Here is a 22,726-nt window from a genome sequence, read left to right as displayed (position 1 = left end):
TTAAAAAAATTCAGTACTTTCTCCTGATAGTCTGTATGTTTTCTCGAGGGGGGTGTCATTTTTATTTTTGAATGCTGGGTGACCAGCTATAAATTTGAGTTTCACTGTGTAGACTTAAAATCAATTGTATGCAGTAACAAAAATAACCACACAGTGTCACTACAGGTTTATTCCTTTAGTTGAAAAAGGTGAGTAATTGAATTAATTAGAATTTTCTTATTCGTATTCTTTCTAAAAATATATCATAGAACTTGCTTAAATATAAACTTACAGGGCCAGAGAGATAGCATGGAGGTAAGGCATTTGCCTTTCATGTAGAAGGACAGTGGTTCAAATCTCGGCATCCCATATGGTCCCCTGTGCCTGCCAGGGGCGATTTCTGAGCATAGAGCCAGAGTAACCCCTGAGCACTGCCGGGTGTGACCCAAAAACCAATAAATAAATAAATAAATAAAATTACTTGCTTAATAAAAAATAATGTACTTATATATGTATATATATTGAGAGCAGGGGTTATTGACTTATATCAGACTTAAATTTTTAATTTTAATAGATTAATTTACAAAGACAATTTTTGAGGCTATGTAGAAATTCAACTTTTACTACTACTACTACTACTACTACTACTACTACTACTACTACGACTACTACTACTACTACTAATGAATTGTTTTGTGTATTGTTTGTCCCTCAAACAGAATGTAACTTTTAAAGAATAAGGCTTGGGGCTGGAGCAATAGTACAGAGGGTAGGGCTCTTGCCTTACCCAGACTCCAGGCCCAGCATCCCACGTAGCCAAGTTCTCCAGGAGTAATTTCTGAGTGCAGAGCCAAGAATAAGCCCTGAACATTGCCAGATGTACTCCTACCCCACCTCCACTAAAAAGAGAGAGAGAGAGAGAGAGAGAGAGAGAGAGAGAGAGAGAGAGAGAGAGAGAGAGAGAGAGAGAGAGAGAGAGGCTATTTGTCTTCTGTTTTTATGCCCCACATTTTCCTATTTTAAGTCTGAATATGTAATAGTCACTCAGTTAATGAAATTTTGTTTTGGTTTTAGTTTTGTGTTATGTTAGTGTGACTGAGGAGCTACTATTGCTCAGGTGTCAACTGGCCTTGCTTGGAGGAAAGTGCATTCCTGGGGATTGAACCTGGGGTATACTGCAAAAGCATTGTAGATCTACCCTTTGAGTTATCTTACTAGACTGATGAATGATTTCTCACCATCTGAATGCTATTTTTATATAAATCTTTGAAACCTCTATATAATCATTTTACCAATGAAAAAATATATTGGTATGAGCATATAATAACAATAGTTTTTCTTTTCTCTTGAAGCTACACATGGCAGTACTTAAAGTAAGTAAATGTTCAAAGATTATATTTTGATCTCCTCCCTGTATTTATTTGCTTTATGACTTTTGGGGATAAAAGCAATAGTATCTATCAAGGCTTTTTTGGGGGGACATCCCTGGAGGTGCTCAGGGGTTACTCCTGGCTCTGTGCTCAGGAATTACTCGGAGACAATATAGAATGCCAAGGATCAAACCCAGGCTGGCTGTGTGCAAGACAAATACCCTATGTTGTACTATTGCTCTGGCCCCTATAAAAAGGATTTTATTAGAAGATTACAAACTGGGCTGGAGAGATAGCATGGAGGTAAGGCGTTTGCCTTTCATGCAGGAGGTCATCTGTTCGAATCCCAGCGTCCCATATGGTCCCCCGTGCCTGCCAGGAGCAATTTCTGAGCATGGAGCCAGGAATAACCCCTGAGCACTGCCAGGTGTGACCCAAAAACCACAAAAAAAAAAAAAAGATTACAAACTATAGATTTTTATATACTACAACACAAAGGTAAGTATATATAAATATTCTATTTAATCAAGTAGCTATCATAATTTCATATGGGAGAGCTATCTTTAAGTAGTGCTCAGGGTCCCTGGGCATCACATGGCAATATTGACCAACAGAGTTTGAAGATTCAGCCCTTGGGCCTAGTGATGAGAGATGCTGGAGTGCACCAGGGCAGTATCTTTGTTGCTCTGGGGCCAAGGGCTGCACCTGGCAGTATTTGGGGTGGGGTGGGGTGGGAGAGAGGGAATGCATTGATGGGTATTGAACTCAGTTTTCTATGCATGCCTTGAGTTTTCTTCTCAGACCCTGGAACTTCCTTCTTCCCTCCCTCCCTCCTCCCCTCCCTTCCTCCCTTCCTCCCTTCCTTTCCTTCCTCCCTCCCTCCTCCCCTCCCTTCCTCCCTTCCTTCCTTCCTCCCTCCCTCCCCCCTCCCTTCCCTCCTTCCTTACTTCCCTCCCTCCTTCCTTCCTTCCCTCCTTCCTTCCTTCCCTCCTTCCTTCCTTCCCTCTCTCCTTCCTTCCTTCCCTCCCTCCTTCCTTCCTTCCCTCCCTCCCTCCTTCCTTCCCTCCCTCCCTCCTTCCCTCCTTCCTCCCTCCCTCCCTCCTTCCTTCCTTCCCTCCCTCCTTCCTTCCCTCCCTCCCTCCTTCCCTCCTTCCTTCCTTCCCTCCCTCCTTCCTTCCCTCCCTCCCTCCTTTCTTCCCTCCCTCCTTCCCTCCCTCCCTCCTTTCTTCCTTCCCTCCCTCCTTCCTTCCCTCCCTCCTTCCTTCCCTCCCTCCCTCCTTCCTTCCTTCCGTCCTCCCCTCCCTCCCTTCCCTCGTTCCTTCCTTCCCTCCCTCCTTCCCTTTCCTCCTTCCCTTCCCTCCTTCCTTCCCTCCCTCCTTCCCTCCCTCCCTCCTCCTCCCTCCCTCCCTCCCTCCTTCCCTCCTTCCTTCCTTCCTTCCTTCCTTCCTTCCTTCCTTCCTTCCTTCCTTCCTTCCTTCCTTCCTTCCTTCCTTCCTTCCTTCCTTCCTTCCTTCCTTCCTTCCTTCCTTCTTCCTTCCTTCCTTCCTTCAACCACATGGTATCAGGAATCAATCCACGTCTTCTCTATGTAAAGCACACACTTCAGTTCATTGAGCTATCTCTCCACAACCCGCTCTAATTTCTTGAATTACTTTACCAAATTAATTGGTTATTAATTAACAAAGTAATTTCTTGAATTACTTTACAGACTCAAATATTTTTATTTTAAAAGTAATATAAACTTCTTTTGACTACTTTTATAGTATATGTAGTTAAGGATAGAAAGAAGACGAGAAGATGCCATTGACTCTTAGAAATATGATTTATTAAAATGTTAAACCAGAGCTGGAGAGATAGAGATAATATAGTGAAGATGGTGCTTGCCTTGTACATAGCTGAGCCAGGTTTGAAACCTGGTATCCCATATGGTCCCCTGTGCACCATCAGGAATGATTCCTGAAAGCAAGCCAGGAGTAATCCTTGAGAACTGGATGGTGTGACCCCCACACATAAATAAAAAAAGTTTAAACCATAAGTTATTTAGCTTTGTAGCTCAGTCACAGTAATGATCAATACTTAGTTATCAATTTTCATATATCCAAAACTCACAGGATAAAAAAAATAACTGATTATTCTCTGTCTGGCTTAAAAATTATATATGTAGGGGCCAGAGCCGTGGCACAAGCTGTAAGGCATCTGTCTTGCAAGTGCTAGCCTAGGACGGACCATAGTTCGATCCCCTGGTGTCCCATGTGGTCCCCCAAGTCAGGAGCAATTTCTGAGCACGTAGCCAGGAGTAGCCCCGGAGCACCAATGGGTGTGGCCCCAAAACAAAAACAAACAAAAATTACATATGTAGATAATATTTATGGTATATAATTAATATTATCTATTGCTAGCTTTAAGTAAAAATATGTTAACACTAGCATTTATACTGCTCAGTACAATTCAAACTGACTTATTCACATAGAAAATGTATTCTAAAAAAAAAGAAAATGTATTTTGTGAGGAATAATATATAAGCTTCAGAAATTAAATGTTATTTTTATCTAACCAGATTTACACCAATCCCAAGGAAGCAGAGGTAAGAAACATAGATATAGGCAGCATATATATATATATAATATTGAATATGTTTATCTGAGTTGAGGCTATCAATTATGTTAATATTTTAATACTATGTTAATACAAATAGAAAAACAGTTTTCAATATATTTTATTATAAACATTAACAATTTTAAATTGTTAATAATTCTTGTTTGTTTTGGATTTTAAACCACAACTGACAGCGTTCAGTGGTTACTCCTGACTACTTATAGTTTACTGCTGGTGGTACTCAGGGAACCATGTGTGGTTTCAAGGTTGGAACTGGGATCAGCTAGCCATAACCAAAGCAAAAAAACTTAACCCCTGTACTTATTTATCTGGACCTATATCTTTATATTGCATTGTTTGATTTTTTTTGGGCCATCCATACCCAGTGGATCCAGGCTCTACACTTGGCTTTGTGTTCAGGGGACCATGCAGTGTCACATATCTAATTCAGGTATCCAGCACTCAAAGTATGAGCTTAGCCATCGATCTCTCTCCCTAAACTTAACCAATTATTATAGATTTTCCATATCTCTTCTGAAAACCAAGAATATTGAGTGGAGCTAACCTATTTCATAATATTAAGAATACATTTAGATAATAATTAAGAATAAATTAAGAGGGCTGGAGATGATAGCACAGTGGTAAGGTGTTTGCCTTGCATGGAGAAGGACGGTAGTTCAAATCCTGGCATCCCATATGGTCCCCCGAGCCTGCCTGCCGAGGGCGTGGAGCCAGGAGCAACCCCTGAGCACTGCCAGGTGTGACCCCAAAACCAAAAAAAAAAAAAAGAATTTGTTAAGATTTATTAAGAATTTTTGATGGTACTTAGAAAACCCACATTATATATTATAACTGATTCTGAGCCTATTTCTAATTTTGGGATTTGGAAGATATGGTATAATTGTAAGGATTTTTTTCCTTACAAAAAGAAGTAAATTCTCTTCCTTTGACCCTTTCATAGATTTTTATCTAGTATTGTCTATTTATAGTTCTATTTTTTAATATCTAGTTTATTCTCGGGCCATAAGTTTTTGCTTGTTCATTTTCTTCTGTGATATATCTTTGTAATAAATTATCAAGTTTTTTGTTGTTGTTGTTGTTGTTGTTTTTTCTTTTTTGCTTCGCACCTAGTGGCGCTGAGGGTTTACTGCTGGCTCTGTCCTCAGAAATCACTCCTTGCAGGCTCGGGAGACTAACTATGTGGGATACTGAGAATTGAACCTGAGTCTGCCACATGCAAGGCAAATGCCCTACCCATTGTGCTATCATCTCTATTGGTTCTTTTTTTAAGGCACACAAAACTCCTAGTCAGAAAGCAGTGACTTTGAAGTGAGTTGGGCTTAACTGCAGAAAAATCTTAGAGTAGGAAGATGACTACTAAAAAGAAACTAGAAATCTAACACAAGTGATACATTCCATGCTAAATCCCTGGTTCTGCATGTCTCTCTGAGCCACCCAGTGTTATTCTGGTGTATCGCAAGCACCACCAAGTCTGACTCCATAAATTTATTGTTGTTATATTTGGCCACATCCATGCATACAAAGTTCCATCACCACACTCTCAAGTGGAAGAGTGTCTACTTTCTTCCATCATTATTTCATGGTCCTCCCTCAAACCTTCATCCACTACCCTATTTCCCTACATAGTAAGTTCAATTCTGTAGACCAAATTTCAGGTTCTGTTGCCTTTGACTCCTTAATGCCTAACATTATTATGAGGGCGAATAAATAATAAGTAAGCAAAAGTTATAAAATTATTTTCATAAAGCCCTAACATGATAGAGAAAATTTTAAAAAATGGTATATTGTAGAATACTGATGCAGATAGGGAACATCAGCAATTGGAGAGGTATGTAACCTGAGAGTATGTAAACTTCTCTAAGAAGTTATTGAGCTGTAATTGAATGGTCAAAGGAGTCAACATTTGCATTGTGGAAGGCAACAGCATGTGACAGAGAATATAGCATAATTTAGTAGGCACAAGAGTGAAATTCCAGTTCTACTACTTAATAGCTTCATATATAATCAAGATAATAATATCTGCCTCTAGATACTGGAAAGTTAGCAGATCAAATGGCAGGAGTGCTTATTTGCATGCAAAAAACTTCAATTCCATCTCCTGACCATATAGTGTCCCAGTACTTACTGATGTGGCCCCCAGATAAAAATAATATAAATAATAAAACAATATAATAAATATAAATATTTTATAATATAACAAATAATATAATATAAAAATAAAATTAAAATATCTTCCTTGGATGTTGGCTATATAAAAAAGAGTTGTAGAACATTTCAAGTAGTTTCTGGATATTATCCCCTCTCCAACTTCCTGTTTTTCCCACCTGGATGGTCAGATCCACCCACACCTGGTTTAGCATAAAGAATAAGACATGCTGGCTGGGAAGGGAAGAGGCAGCAAGGAAGGAGGCAACAAGGAAGATGGAGAGCAACTGAAAGGGAGACTGAGAGCTCCTGAGTGAAAGCAGCAGATAGCCAAAGGAGAAACAGCAGAGAGGGGCTGCTTGAAAGTTTAGCATAGAAACCATGTGAGGAAATGTACATGGTGGTTAGGGCCATGAAATAAAGTGGCTGATGCCTATGAAACTTTAACTGACTGCCTGTGAAATTATTTTGTCATTACTACCCTTCTCCAGACCTGCCGGCAGGAGGGGTAAAGGCCCTGTGCCGAGAAAAGCCTCAACCCAACACTGGGACATTATCTTTATATTTTATATTAAAACAGCATGGATGGGGCTGGAGAGATAGCACAGCGGTAAGGCATTTGCCTTATATGTAGCCGACCTGGGACAGTCCCAGGTTCGAATCCCAGCATCCCATCTGGTCCCCCGAGCCTGCCAGGAGCGATTTCTGAGCACAGAGCCAGGAGTAACTCCTGAGCACCACAGGATGTGACCCCAAAAACCAAACCAAACAAACAAAAAATACACACACACACACACACACACAAAAACCCTGGAAATTGATCTCCATATGATCTAATAATACCATTCCCAGGGATATACCCTAGAACACACACACACACACACACACACACACACGGATATACCCTAGAACACACACACACACACACACACACACACGGATATACCCTAGAACACACACACACACACACACACACACACACACACACGCCAGAATCTGGAAGCAATTCAGGTGCCTGACAACAGATGAGTGGCTAAAGAAATGGTGGTACATGGACACAATGGAACACTATGCAGCCATTAAGAAAATGTAGTTATGAGATTTGCCTATACAAGGAGATTATTGCTGAGCGAAATGAGTCTGAGGGAGAGGGATAGACATAGAATACTCTCACTCATTTGTGGGATATATATATATATATAAAAGAGACAGTGTGGTAATAATATCCTGAGACAATAGAGATGAGGGCCAGGGGGATCAGCCCATGATATGAAGCTTGCCACAAAGAGTGGTGAGTATAGTAAGAGCACTAACTGCATTGACAACTACCATGACAATGATAGTGAAAGAGAGAATCAGAATGCCTGTCCTAGAGACAAGAAGCAGGGGTTGGGGGTGGGGGAGGAAGGGATCTGGGGAAAAGTTGTATTGGGGAGAGCAGTGTACATTCTATAACTAAACCCCAACTATGAACATTTCTGTAACCATGGTGCTAATAAAAAAATTATTATTTAAGAAACATGGCAAGAACATGGCGTGTTTTTTGTTTGTTTGTTTTTGTTTGTTTTGTTTTGTTTCTTGTCTGTTTTTTGTGGTGCTTATCGATATAGCTGGAGTCCTCACTGGATATTTGACACCGTTTTTGGTACTGGTGGAGTGTTTCACCTTCTTTTTCCCCTTCATCTCCCAAATTGATGATGAGAGCCTCTAGAAGGATTCCACCCATTTTTGGGGTATTAGACTCTTACCCGAGTTTATGTATCTTCTCTTTCTCAGGCAAAACCACGCAACTTGAACTAGATAGTCCTGCCTACAGTTAGAGGGGGAGATACGGGAGGCATCAAGACCAAACAGGTGCAAGACTACTAAGTAGAGGGTTGGATACAGAGGGGATCACATATTATGGCCGGCCTGGGGGTGAGGGAAGAGGGAATGGGAGGTAGGACAAATACAGAGGTGTAGGGAGGACAATCTGGTGATGGGAATCCCCCCTGATTTTATGTAAATGTGTACCTAAAATGTTATTGACAACAATATGTAAGCCACTATGACCAAAATAAAAATTATATTAAAAAATTATTATTTAAAAAAAAGAATCTTTCAGTGCAGTTTCCTTTGTCTGAGGCTCATCACCCTTCCCCAAGTCTGTACAAGACAAATACCTTTTGTCTTTGAGACTCAGATCAAATATCACCTTTTTTTGTTGTTGTTTTGGGCCACACCCAGTGGTGCTTAGAGGTTACTCCTGTTTCTGTGCTCAGAAATTTCTTATGGCAAGCTTGGGGACTATATGGAAAGCCAGGGATCAAACCTGGCAAATACCTTACCTGCTGTGTTATCCGTCTGGCCCCCTAAATATCACCTCTTTAGAGATGCCCTTAATGACTCTTCCAACTAAATTAGCACTTCTTCCTTTTTAAAATTTTATTTATTTTTTAATGAAGAAATGTATTTATTTTTGTTTGGCTACACCCGGTGGCACTCAGGGGTTACTCCTGGCTCTGTGCTCTGAAGTCACTCTTGGCAGGCTGAGGGGACCATATAAAATGCCAGGGATTAAATCTGGGTCCGTTTCAGGTCAGCCAAATGCAAGGCAAACACCTTATTGCTGTGCTATCACTCTGGTCCCAGCACCTCTTCCTTTCTATGCTGTGTCACAGCATCTACTTCATATTGTTCACTACACTTCCAACTACCTTAATTTTTCTTATTTACTCTTGTGAATTCTTCTTCTTCTTCTTCTTCTTCTTCTTCTTCTTCTTCTTCTTCTTCTTCTTCTTCTTCTTCTTCTTCTTCTTCTTCTTCTTCTTCTTCTTCTTCTTCTTTTTATTATTATTCTCTTGTTCACTTATTTTTCGATTGTCTTTTCTAATAGTTATATATTTTAGAAAAACAGCAATCTTTTTTTTTTATCATGGTCAGCATTAGGCTTCAGTAGCTAACACAAATTAGATATTTAATATGGTGGAGGCTAAAGACAGTGCAAAGGGTTAGAGTTTTGTGTTTTGCATGTGATAGGTCTAAGTTTGATCCCTGGCACCACATAGTTTTCTGAGCATGGGCTGGAGTGACCCCTGAACAGTGAGCTGAAAGTAGCTTCTGAGCATCACCAGGTATGGCCTCAAATGCAAAAGCAAAACAAAAGGCATGTGGCATGAATGGTTTTCACAATAATGGAAACAATATTTTCCATTCATTTAATTATGCCAGTCCAGAGACTGTAAAGATAGTACAGGCATTAAGGTGCTTGCCTTGCATGAAGCTGAACCTGGTGTGTGTACATTGAATGTACATATGTATATATCCCAGGTAATATACTTTACTTGACTTTATATCTTAGTCTCACCAGTTTTTGGAATGTTAAAAATAGAATATAAGTGACAGGGATGTAATTCTGCAGTTCAGTCTTGCAAGGGTGAAGAAAAAATGTTAGTAATGGAATAGGAATATATCCTTAAGCTCATTTTTAATTTTGTTGCATGAGGAGAAAATGAAATTATCTCTATATCTATAAATATTTCTCCTAAATAATATAATACTGTGAAACAAACAGTTATGTAAAAGTATAGCAAGTATTCAATGAAAGTTCTTAAACTATGAAAAAATTGGTAGCTATATGAGGGGAAGGAAGATGAAAATATGGGTAGCAGGAGTCAAGTTGATAGTGAATGAATGTATTAGAACTTTGGTAACTAAAAAAAAGAAAGAACTTTGGTAGTAGGTATTGTATAATATATATGTTCAAAATGTGAACTTGTTTCTAAATATTATACAGTATTGTAAATCAATAATCAAATAAAGAATAAAATAGTCCTTAAATTCCTTACCTAGTAATTTGATACAGTTTCTGTGGTGCTTGTGGGATTATGTAAAACTGAGAATAAAATGTCAGGCTCCTGCATGCAAAGCATGCCCTCTATCCTTTTGAGCTATTTTCTAGCCCTTTGGATTTCTTTTTTAAAGTAATTACTTTCTCGGTTCCCTTTGATGCTTCTAGAAAGTAACGGAGATGTACCAGTTCAAATTCAGATATGCGAAAGAAGGAGCCACTATGGATTTTGGCAGGTATACCTACTTGTTTAATAATTATGAAAAAAAATGTGGATCTGTTGTAAAAAGATTTTTGAAGATACAGATATGCCTTACATTGCTTTGTAAATGTCCTACTAATTCTGTCCTCCCCAAACTACCATAAAATGAGCTTTTTGTTCTTATTGTGTTTAGTTGTTGTTTTTGTTTTGGGGACACACCCAAATGTGCTCAGGGCTTAATTCTGGCTCTGGCTAGCTCTGCACTCAGGAATTACTTCTGGAAGTGCTCAAGGGATCATATGAGGTGCTGGGAATCAAACCTGGATTTCCTCACTTATTATTTATACCTGTTCTCATATGAAACTTTTATTTTCATTAAAATGAATTTTTTCATTCATTTTATATTTTCATTAAAATAGAAGTACTACTGATAGCTAACTTGATCTTTTACTATAATGTCACACATGAAAAGATTGAGTAATAAAACAAGAATGTCAAAATATTTCAGTTACTAAGGAGGTAAAACAATGTATAATAGTAAATTCCTATGAATTAATAATGGCATTTGTTTTAATAAAACATTTTACAGAGGCCAGAGATGTTGCTCAGCAGTAGCACACTTACCTTATATGTATGTGAGACCCTAGTACTAGATAAACAATAAATAAATGCTCATTAGTACAAAATTACCTTATTGACTGTTACATAACAATGTTAATGTTTCTTTTAAATGAGAATAGGAAGTCTTGAATATATTTTATAATAATATAATTTACATAAATGATATATAGATTCTCCTTGATTTACAGTGGGGCTATATTCTGATGAACTCACTATAAATTAAAATTAAAATTAAAATTAAAAAAGATGCCAAGCCATTGAATCATCCCTGTTCCATATCCCCTAGAGTATACGACCATATATGCTACCAAATTTCACAATACTTAGACCTCACTAGGATCACAGAGAATTAGATGGGAAAGTTGAATAGAAGACCACTAATCTCAGTCAATAAATGAAAACAGTAACACAGAAGGCTCAATTAGCACCAAACAGCTCAATAAAGCCTAGGCAATGATTTTAATAACACAATTGTGAGATATAACAATTTTCACAAGTTTTCTTTCACTGAACTCTTTTTTAATGATTCCGTTTGTCATTTGTTATAACAAGCAATATAAAGTACATTAATTTGTGCTAGCTAATGGAGTAGGCAGAGGTATGGATAGAATAGTGGGGCATGGGTGAAGGGAAGGTTACATTGGTGGTGAGATTTTGTTGTACATTGAATACCTGAGACAATTGTATAATGAACCACTTTGTAAGCCATGATGTTTAAAGTTTAAGTTTTATTTTAAAAAGAAAATATTATGTATATATAATGCTTACATGCCTACATTATTAAGTAAAATATTGTAAGAAAAATCTCTAAAGATATGATAAAAATTCACCAAGGAGCTGGAAATTATCTGGTAGGCATTTGCCTTGCACACAGTAGATTCAGGTTCAATCCCCAGCACCACAGATGGTTCCTCAAGCGTCACCAGGAATAATTTCTAAGTGCAAAGCCAGAAGTAAACCTTGAGCACAATAAAATGTGGCCCAATCCTTACCCCACCCAAATAAAAATATAATGAAAAATCACAACAGAAAGAATACAACTTTTGAAAATGCACACGGGCATGGAGAAAATGGGTTGTTATTATAGATAAAAATGGATGTAAGGTTGTGGCTTTTCATGGAAGGCATATATGCATTATTTTTTGAAGTGGAGGATCCTAAAAAGGACGCGGGGTCTCAGGGCTCTTTCTGGAAATTTGTGGCCAACAATGCGGGCAGTTAAGTTTGAGGAACTGAGGATCTGGTGCTTTTGTGATGTTAGAAATTGCACAGCCATTCCAAGAGTACCTGGAGGTTTCCAGGGATACTGGGGTGGGGGTGCATGTTCTACCAGGAATCCAAACTAAGGTTGGCTACATGCAAGGCATAGGTCTTCATCCCTATACTTATTCTAGATCCCACCCATCATTTTTTATATGTTTGGCTAATTCCTGATTCCTGGGTCTGTATTCAGTAATCACTTCTGGTGATGATTAGTGGACATTCTGTGGTGCTGGAGATTAAACTCAGCTCTGCTTAGCACGTGTCTTAACCCCTGTACTATCTCTATTTCCGCCATACATCATTTTCTAATTTGATTGAAAGATGTAATGGTTTTAAGAAAAGAAAGAAAGAAAGAAAAAGAAAAAGAAAAAGAAAAAGAAAAAGAAAGAAAGAAAGAAAGAAAGAAAGAAAGAAAGAGGCATAAATGTATGTTCCTCTTAAGAATATTATTTTTTTGGCAGATTAAAAATTTATTTCAGGGGCCCAGAGAGATAGCACAGCGGGTGTGGCCCAAAAAAACAAAACAAAACAAAAATTTTATTTCAGGGAAAAGAGCTTAATAACAGGGTAAGAAAAGAGAAAGTTTGATGTATACGTACAGAATAAACAATTGGTCAAAAAAGACATTTCAGAAAGCTGGGCAGGGGGAAGCAGAATAATCAAAGCTAATAATGTGGGCCATTATTGTCACAACTTCTTTATGTACTTTTCTAGCACAGAAAAACTAAACAGAATATTTTTCTTGTTTCATCCTCTGATCTATGTAATGCCTGCAAAACTGATGTTCAGTGAAGAAAAGCAGGTCTCATCTCAGTTAACCAGAGCCTGTTCCTCACTGTCTGGAGGCAGCAGCTGTCTGGCCTCTCATCTCTGGACACTGACCACAAAGAAAATGGGAAATGGAAAGGGGGGACATAAGAAATCTATGGCCAATGACTTTTCTGAAGACAGTCTGGAGCCATTGGTGGGGGCTGAATCTTTTTTTAAAAAATAATATCTTTATATAAGTACTATGATTACAAACATGTTTATAATTGTTTCAGTTATTAAAAAAAATCTTAACCAGTGTAACCTTTCCCAACAACAATGTCCTCCAACACCATTTTCCCCCACCCCTGCCTGTATTCAAGACAGGCATACATCTGTCACTCTCTGCCATTGTAATAATTTATAATTATTATATTAATATATATTATATATAATATATTATATTATATAATATATATTATATATAATATATATTATATAATATAATATATTATATATTATTATTATATATAATATATTATAATAATGCTCAAACTGCACTCACCACTCTTTGTGGTAAGCTTCATATCGTGTCCAACCCCCCCTTTTTTTACAGTATCTCTATCTAGTTTTGGTATCAGGGTGATGTTAGCTTCATAAAAACTATTTGGAAGGTTTCTGTTTCTTCAATTTCCGGAAAGAGCCTGAAAATAATTAATAGTAGTTCCTCTTGAGAAGTTTTTTGCTTTAAGGAAGAATTTTAATTACTATTTTAATTTCCTCAAGAGTGATGGATCTTTTTAGTTATGCTAGATCATCCTAATTCAACCGTGGAAGATTATAAAAGTCCAAGAATTTATCCATTTCTTCCAGGTTCTCATATTGTGTAGCACAGAATTTATCAAAATACTCTCTGATTACTGTTTGAATCTCTGTACTATCTGTAGCTATTTTGTACCCCAATCTATTGCTTTTCTTTCCTTCAAACAAAGCCACATAACTCGATTTATCTAGCTCCGCTTCTTAAATAGAGGGGGAGACGGGGGGGGTGGTACTAGGACCAAACAGATATATCATCACTAATAGTGAGCTGGAGAAAGAGGGGACCACCTACTCTAGCAGTCTGGGGGGTGATGGTGGGGTAAATGGGTTGCAGAAGGGGAACTGGGATGGGGGGAGGACAAATTTGGTGGTGGGTATTCCCCCTGATTCAATGTTGATATGTACCTAAAATACTACTGTGAAAGATATGTAAGCCATTATGATCAAAATAAAAAAAAATGAAATGGGGGAGATTGCTAAAGAATATTATTTTAACAGTGGAGGGGAAAATGTTTTCTGTGTGAACAGAAGAAAAGCAGGAATAGTGATAGACAACCATTGTGTAACTCATGTAAGAGTAAAGAATGAAAGACTCAGTGTTAATTGATTTAGTAAGTTTAGAAATATATGTAAGCTTCTTTTACAAATGAGCTTAATCATCTAGAATATCCATGAAATTTAATTTAGGTCATTTGTAACAGAGCCAGTATTGTATGTCAGGTAACCTAATTTCAAATTTATTATTCTCAATATTATAACATATTGTTATCAATAAATATATAAGCTCACTTGGGGATCTGGGAGTAACTCAGTTGGTATAGTACCTACCTTGTAGTTATAAGGCCATGAGTTCAATCTCTGACACACCAATATGATGAATGCAATCCCAGTGGCACTGCCATTTTGTTTCTTAGACAATAGACTGTACAGTCTTTGGTACATTGCAATCAAGTGTAGTGCAAGTACTATGCCCAAGTGTGTAAATACTGCAACCAGGTGTGTGATCCCTGGCAATTCTTGTAATAAAAGTGTTCATAAAAACCACAGCTAAAAAACAAAACAAACAAACAAACAAACAAAAACACAGCTAAACTGTGCAGCCCTGAGGAAGAACCACAGCAAATATGCATGTACTATAAACAAGTGTGTAAACCAAACATTTCAACAACAAAGAGAAAGGATAAAAATTTTTAGGTCATCAAGGCAATAAGGGTAGGGCCAGAGAAATAGTACAGCAGGGAAGATACTTACCTTGCATGCAGCTGACCTACGTTCGATCCCCAGTACATTATATGGTTCTCCAAGTCTACCAGGAGTTATTCCTGAATGAAGAATCAGGGGTACTCCTTGAGCACTGCCAGGTGTAGCCCCTAAACAAACAATAATATTAATAATAGTAATAAAATCTTTAGGGAACTTTTAACTTAAAATCTTTGTATATACATTGTAAAATAGTTCTCTACATTTTAATCTCAAGAATTTCTGATGTTTATTTTATTTAATATATAGTAAAATATCTTTAATTATTATGTATCAGTGCTGTGAGTATAAAACAATAATATTGATGCAATTGTAAAAATAATAGTAAAAATGTTTTTTAGTTTTTTGGAACATACTCAGCATTGCTCGGGGCTAACTCCTGCCTTTGCCCACAGGAGTCACTCCTGATGGGCTCAGGGGACCATATGATATGTCAGGGATCAAACCCAGGTCAGTCACGTGCAAGACAAAAGTCCTACCTGCTGTACTATGGCTCTGAACTCAATATAGTAAAAAATTTAAAATCTTGCTCTTTCAGAATAATTTCTCAAAATTATAAATAAATGGAAAATAAGTTGTTTTATTTTTTAAGTTGCAGTAGTAATACAAGTTTTGAAAGTGGAATACACAATGACAGTCCTAGGAAAGCCAGTATTCTTCTCATCCGTAAATTGTATATGATGATGCAAAATCTTGGACCCCTTCCTAATGATGTCATACTTACCATGAACCTCCACTACTATAATGCAGGTAGGTAGAGACTTCTAGTCCAATTACTTTTAAGTGTTAAAATAATATTATGCAAATAAAAGAGTTTTAGAAACACCTGAAAGTTATCTTGCTATACATAAAATAGTAATCTATCTTGTTCTATTAAAACTCACAATTTCCTTTTAATTTTGCAGTGACCCCATGTGATTACCAACCCCCTGGTTTTAAAGAAGGGGTTAACTCACACATTCTTATATTTGAGGGGCAGCCCTTACATCTGCAAGTGGGAGAGTTTTCCACAGGCTATCATAACATTAAAGTGAAAGTCATAACTACGGCTACCAGAGTACGTGATTTCAAGAGACATCGCTTTCAGGAGATCAGCACTGCAAAGATTGCCCATCAGGGTTTAGAATGTGATGAGGAAGAAGAGGAATGCAACAATAATGTAAGAAAAATCTTTATTAAGTCTTCATAATTTCAACTTCAGCTGATATTATTTAGTTCCTACACCAATCATATCACTGTAAAAACTCAGTGAGGTAAAACAGGTATAATGAATGAAACAAAATTAGCTCCTACCTTTTTTTTTTTCTGGTTTGTTTTCATTTTGGGCCACATGCAGAGGTGCTCAGGCTCTGTATTCAGGAATTACTTCTGGTGGGTTCCCGGGATCATATGGGATGCCTGGTCTTAAACTCCGGTAGCCATGTGCAAGACAAATGCCCTACCCACTGTACCGTCACTGTGGCACTAACTAGCTCCTACCTTGAGTGTTTATTCTAAAAAAAAAAGGACTAGGTTCAAGAAGAAAACATATTTTATTAGAAGAAATGGTGCATAAGTAGAAAAAGCAAAAAAAAACTTTTCAATATTCTTCTTCATGCAAGATATCTGTGAATTTAGACATTTTGGGATTTTCTTTCAAATATAAGTAACATTATAAGGATTGAAAAATTCTAGGCTTGGGCCCGGAGAGATAGCACAGCGGCGTTTGCCTTGCAAGCAGCTGATCCAGGACCAAAGGTGGTTGGTTTGAATCCCGGTGTCCCATATGGTCCCCTGTGCCTGCCAGGAGCTATTTCTGAGCAGACAGCCAGGAGTAACCCCTGAGCACTGCTGGGGGTGGCCCAAAAACCAAAAACCAAAAACCAAAAAAAAAAAAAAATTCTAGGCTTGTGAAAGATTTGTAATCCACTTTGGTCACAATAAAAATGATTAATAAAATAAAAAATATGCTAGGTAAGTCTAGAGAGATAATAAATAGTAGAGTAGGGAGGGCACCTCTGTTTCAGGCTGGAAACCTTGGTTCAATACCTGGCAACCCCTCCAGGAATGATTCTTGAGCACAGATTCAAGTGTAAATCTTGAGCACTACTGGATGTGGGTACCAAACCAGACAAAGAGCTAGGGAAGAAAAATAGATAAATGTGGGGCCCGGAGAGATAGCACAGCGGTGTTTGCCTTGCAAGCAGCCGATCCAGGACCAAAGGTGGTTGGTTCGAATCCCAGTGTCCCATATGGTCCCCCGTGCCTGCCAGGAGCTATTTCTGAGCAGATGGCCAGAAGTAACCCCTGAGCACCGCCAGGTGTGGCCCCCCCCCAAAAAAATAGATAAATGTAAATCAGTAGAAACAAAATGATGGTAGTCACCTGTTGGTTAGATAGAAAGAGACAACCTTTGGGCCTAGGTCCGTAGGGAAGACCAAATGCACTAGTGGACTTGGAACCCAACCCAACCCATATTGCTACTTCCCTCTAGTGGAGACTTGGAATTGAGTACTAGTATGGCCCTGTTGTGTCCTAGTTTTATATCCTTAACTGGCTGTTGTATGATTTTAGTTTATGCTGCCTGATATTAAACTGATTCTTTTTTTTTTTTTTTTTTTTTGGTTTTTGGGTCACACCCGGCAGTGCTCAGGGGTTATTCCTGGCTCCAGGCTCAGAAATTGCTCCTGGCAGGCATGGGGGGACCATATGGGACGCCGGGATTCGAACCAATGACCTCCTGCATGAAAGGCAAACGTCTTACCTCCATGCTATCTCTCCGGCCCCTTAAACTGATTCTTAGTTAGGCATAAGGATTTTTCAGACTGCTTAGGGAAAGAATGCTATAAAATCTAAAAGTTTTAAGATTAGGATGATAATTTATGATATTTTTAGTCTACTTAGAGATAAATAACTATAGTAACTTTATATTATTTTTATTTCCAAACCAAACAAAGTTAGTTTTACCTAGAATTATTGATGGGGTATTCCTGGCTCAGTGTTTTTGGCCACTCCTGTCTGTCTCCAGGATACTCTACAGTGCTTGGGATCATGCCTGTATGATCCTCCTGTATGCAAAGCATGTACTCAACTCATCGAGATATTTATGTGCATAGTTAGCTATAAATTTTGAAATTTTCTTCTTAAAAAAAGTTCTTTCATTTTTTTGTGTCATGTTCAATGGCCTGAAAAGAAATTTTGATAAATTAATGTAAATATTAAAACCAAATAACACTTTTTTCATTTTTATTAAGTATTTCCACAATATTAGGCATGATGATGACTTCAAATTTTTGTAAACTTCTCTCATCCTCTCAAAGAATATATAGCCAACATAGATTGTCTTTTTTTTTTTTTTTAAATTAAAGTTAAAAAGTATGAGGGAGGGGCCGGGAAGGTGGCGCTAGAGGTAAGGTGTCTGCCTTGCAAGCGCTAGCATAGGATGAACCGCGGTTCAATCCCCCGGCATCCCATATGGTCCCCCCAAGCCAGGAGCGATTTCTGAGTGCATAGCCAGGAGTAACCCCTGAGCATCAAATGGGTGTGGCCCCAAAACAAAACAAAACAAAAAACAAACAAACAAACAAAAGTATGAGGGAGCTGAAGAATAACACAGGAATTAAGGTCTTGCATTGGGCCAACCTATGTTCTATTCCTAGCACCACATATAATTTCCCAGGCACCACTAGGAATGATTCTGTTTCGAAGTAAATGTGGTAAATTAAAGTTCCTTTCTCGGTCAGTATATTACAGAATTTGCTAAGTCTAGAGAAATGCTTATTGACAATTTCTCACTAAGGATTATGTTGTTTTTCTTCATGACATGTTAATATGTATCTATATGTATATATTCTGTTTATTTAAAATAATTAATTTTATATATCACACCTATAAAAGTATATAAAATATGTTGAAAGTTTAAAGAATAATGTAAATATGCATATATTGGGGCAAGAGAAATAGTACAGTGGGAAGGACACTTGTGGGTTCCAGCCACAGATTTACCATGTGCCCCTTCCTCATTATTATTTTTCTCTTCTTCCTTCTCCTTTTTCTTCTTCATTTTTGGGCCACAATCAGCTGTGTTCAGGACTTACACCTGCTCTGCACTCAGAGATCTTCCTGGTAGTCTCAGGGAGCATATGGGGTACCAGGGATCTAACCCAAGTGCAAGGCAAGTGTCTTATACATTATACTATCTGTTTGGCCCATCCCCTTCTTTCCTTTATATTTTTTAGCTCTATGAATATATCTGGCTAACTTTTAAATTTTATAGTCTTATGTTATTTACTTGATAATTTAAAAGACATTTATCCATTTACAAATGGTTGTTCATTTTCACTTCTTTTTTGGGGGGGGGGCTAGTGGGGGGCACACCCATTTGCCACTCAGGGACTAGGTGCTCAGAAATCGCTCCTGGCTTGGGGGACCATATAAGACGCCAGGAGATCGAACCAAGGTTTGTCCTAGGCTAGCGCTTGCAAGGCAGACGCCTTAACTCTAGCACCACTACTCCAGCTCCTCATTTTCACTTCTGTAGAGTATTCTATCCTATCTAGACTGTCTTTTTTATTGTTATAACCATTCAAGTACACTTCAACTGGTATTCATATGCAGACATATCAGGTCTGGATAAGGCATGTGCTGAGTCCTGAGTTCTGTCTCAGTCATTGTATTCCTACCCCTGAACTACCAGGTGTGACCATGCTGTCCTCTAGCTCTGGAGGGTCCCAGCAGAATCACAGTGAATCAAACTGTCAGGCTCATTGCGCTGGCTGTGTCCTCAAGACTGAACAGACCCTATAAAAATCTTAAATACATTTAAAAATACTTAAATAAATTAAAAACTTTAATAACTGATTTTAAGTGCCAGAGACTGAATGTACATAAAGTCTATACTAAATTACATACCTAGCCCCCTCCCAAATAATTTTTGGTTAAAGTTATGTTACTTTCTATCCAGGTTTATTGCCTTTAATAATAATAAAAATCTTTATTTAAGATTCCCTCCCCAAGAGAATCTCTTAATCTTTTTTGTTTGTTTTTGGGCCACACCTGACAATGCTCATGGGTTATTCTTGGTTCTGGACTTGAGAATCACTCCTGGCATACTCAGGGGACCAGGGATTGAACCTGTGTCAGCAGCATGGAAGGCAAGTGCCCTATCTACTGTACTGTAACTCTCACTTAGTTATTGAGCATTTCTAATTCAAGCATGTGATAGATATGTGTGTGTGTGTGTGTGTGTGTGAGAGAGAGAGAGAGAGAGAGAGGGAGAGAGAGAGAGAGATTGGCACTCATATCAAGAAACAGAATACTACCAACACTCCAGAAAGCTCAGTATTACTATTTAGTTCATGTTCTACTTAATAAGAATATTTCAATCCTAACTTTTATAGGCATAGATTAATTTCTCTTGTTATAATTTATAGGTGTGGAATCATAGAATGTAAAATATATTGCTCAACTTTATTTTGAGATATATATGATATATAATCTTTTGGCATATTGTTGTAAACCATTTTCACAGTTTATAGATTTATACAATCAACTGCTGATGGGTATCTGAGAAATTTACTATTTAAAAATCATTTTGGTCAGCATAATAGTTTCCACTGTCCATCCATGTATAGGAAAATTTCATGAGTCACCATAACTTACAATACTGTTAATAATATGGTTTCATGCATAGACTTCCAACCAGGTACCTTCCACCAAAGTGACAGCTTCCCTTCACCATTGACTCAGGATCCACACCCACTCCTAACCTCCACCCTCCTTGCTGCAGTAGACTCAGTTAAGTAAACCAATTTTCAGGTGATGTTGCCTTTGGCCATTTGTTATTCTCTTATTATGCTTTGTATCTTACATATGAGAGAGACCATTATGTATCTATCCCTCTTCTGTCTAACTTTGTTTAGCATGATACATTCAATTCCATCTACATAATGGAAAATTACATGATTTCATTTTTCTTATATCTGAGAAGTATTCCATTGTGTGTGTGTATGTATGTATGTATGTATGTATATATGTATGTACGTATCATAGTTTCTTTACCCAGTTATCTGTTTTTAGATACTTGGCTTGTTTCTAGACTTTGGCTATCATGAGAGTGCTGCAATAAACATAGGAGCACAAATGTCTTCTCTGAACAGAATTTTTAGGCACTTTGGGTAGATAACTGAAAATGGAATTGCTGGGTTATATGGAAACTAAAGTTTTAGTTTAGAGTGAATGAGTGCAACTTTAGTCTTGAGTAGATGAGACTTCCTTTTTCCTCCACAACCAATACTGGTTGTTTTTGTTCTTTGTGATGTATGCCAGTCTCACTAGTATGAGGTGATATCTCATTGTCATGATTTTCATTTTCCTGCTGATAAGTGATGAGAGCATTTTTATATACTTATTTACTCCCCTATATCTAATTATTGTGAAAAATACTATGTACAGATTTTTGGTAGGAACTAGTGTTACTTGGACTGAATTTATGGGTGAAAGAATATTTGCATATCTAGCTTTAATACTGCAAAACATATTCCAAAATGGTTGTGTCAGTCTGTATACTCATTAGCAATGTCTGAGAGTTGCGGTTACTCCACATCCTCACCAGCCACTGGCATTTTTCGCCTTTTAAATTTTAGCTGTTATAGTGGGTGTACAATATGATATGTCTTTGTGGTTTTAATTTTCATTTCCCTGATGAATAATGAAGTCTTTTCACATGTTCATCAGCAAAATTGAAGGTCTTCTTTTGTGTGTGTGAAATATTTTAGTTTTTTATATTCTTTTTTACTCTGAGGGTTTGATATTTGGGCCACACCAACAAGACTCAGGGCTTACTCCTGGCTCAGGGATCACTCCTGGTGGTGCTCTGGAAAACATATGTAGTCGTTGTAAATTGTTTTAACTCTGAAAAAGGTCTTCATTTCTAAAAGACATAGTTTTGGTTAAGATCTTACTCGTAAGACTACTAGACACTCTGATGCCTACAGTACTCTGAGAAAAAGGACCTGTTTTCTCTGTTGTAGTCAATTGAACCAGTTAGCAGTAGACATATACTCTAAAGAGAAATTTTTATATGGCTTCTCTATTATATCATCATTATTGTTCTGGAGATTGAACCTAGGGTCTCGCACATACAAGGCAAATGCTCTATCACTGAGTTACATTTCTGGTCACAGAGCAGCTTTCTTTAAAGAACTCATCTATATGGTAATCATTAACACATTGCTATATGTGGTAACAATTCTGGAATTAGGTGTAGAATTTTTCCTATAACTTTTATGCAAGTCTAAATGTTGAGGGAAAAGCATTTGTTTCTGATATAGTTTAACTCAAACTAATTGAGCTATTAATTATTACTAACACATACTATAAAAAGATGAAGGACTAATGTTGCACAAATATACTTTAGAGTGAAGCTTCTAAAAAAATAAAGTAAAGATTCTTAAGCTTTTTTTATTTGTGACCCATTTTGGTCTGAGAAATTTTTACATAAACAGATATTCATATAAACATAAAATAGATATAGGCTAGGGGTAAAAATAAAATATTAAATGATAATAAATCATAAATATATTTTAAAGCAAATATCAAAAAGTTATGTGACCCTATATGGGTATGACAATGTATAGTTTAGGAAGCTAGATTTTAGGGAGCCAGAGATTTTGCACATGGCAGACCTGAGCTCAATCCCCAGCACCTGAAATGGATTCTGAGCCTGCCAGGAGTGATCCCTGAGCCAGGGATCCCTGGCTCCCTCCCTCCCTCTTGCTCTCTCTTACTTTTTTCCTCTTTAAGACACTATGGTTTGCATTCTCATTACCGAAGGAGCATCATGCATATTACTTTATCTCCTTTCAGCACTCAGTTCTTTGTCCAGACTGATCA

General features: G+C 37.6%; 1 protein-coding gene across 1 annotated transcript in view; it reads left to right on the top strand.

Moving 5' to 3' along the window:
- HORMAD2 (HORMA domain containing 2) overlaps nt 1–16,043 on the top strand; it is a 30,527-nt gene extending 14,484 nt beyond the window's left edge. The window contains exons 5-9 of the mRNA XM_049788085.1: nt 1,332–1,352; nt 3,907–3,933; nt 10,108–10,175; nt 15,453–15,604; nt 15,760–16,043. Of these exons, the coding sequence (XP_049644042.1) occupies nt 1,332–1,352; nt 3,907–3,933; nt 10,108–10,175; nt 15,453–15,604; nt 15,760–16,043 (552 nt within the window). The remainder of the gene's footprint in view (nt 1–1,331; nt 1,353–3,906; nt 3,934–10,107; nt 10,176–15,452; nt 15,605–15,759) is intronic.
- The last annotated feature ends 6,683 nt before the right edge of the window (nt 16,044–22,726 follow it).

This window comes from Suncus etruscus, chromosome 15, assembly GCF_024139225.1.
Source record: "Suncus etruscus isolate mSunEtr1 chromosome 15, mSunEtr1.pri.cur, whole genome shotgun sequence".
Taxonomy (NCBI): Eukaryota; Metazoa; Chordata; class Mammalia; order Eulipotyphla; family Soricidae; genus Suncus; species Suncus etruscus.
The sequence above is the reverse complement of the archived record's forward strand: the minus strand, read 5'-3'. Positions and strand labels throughout refer to the sequence as shown.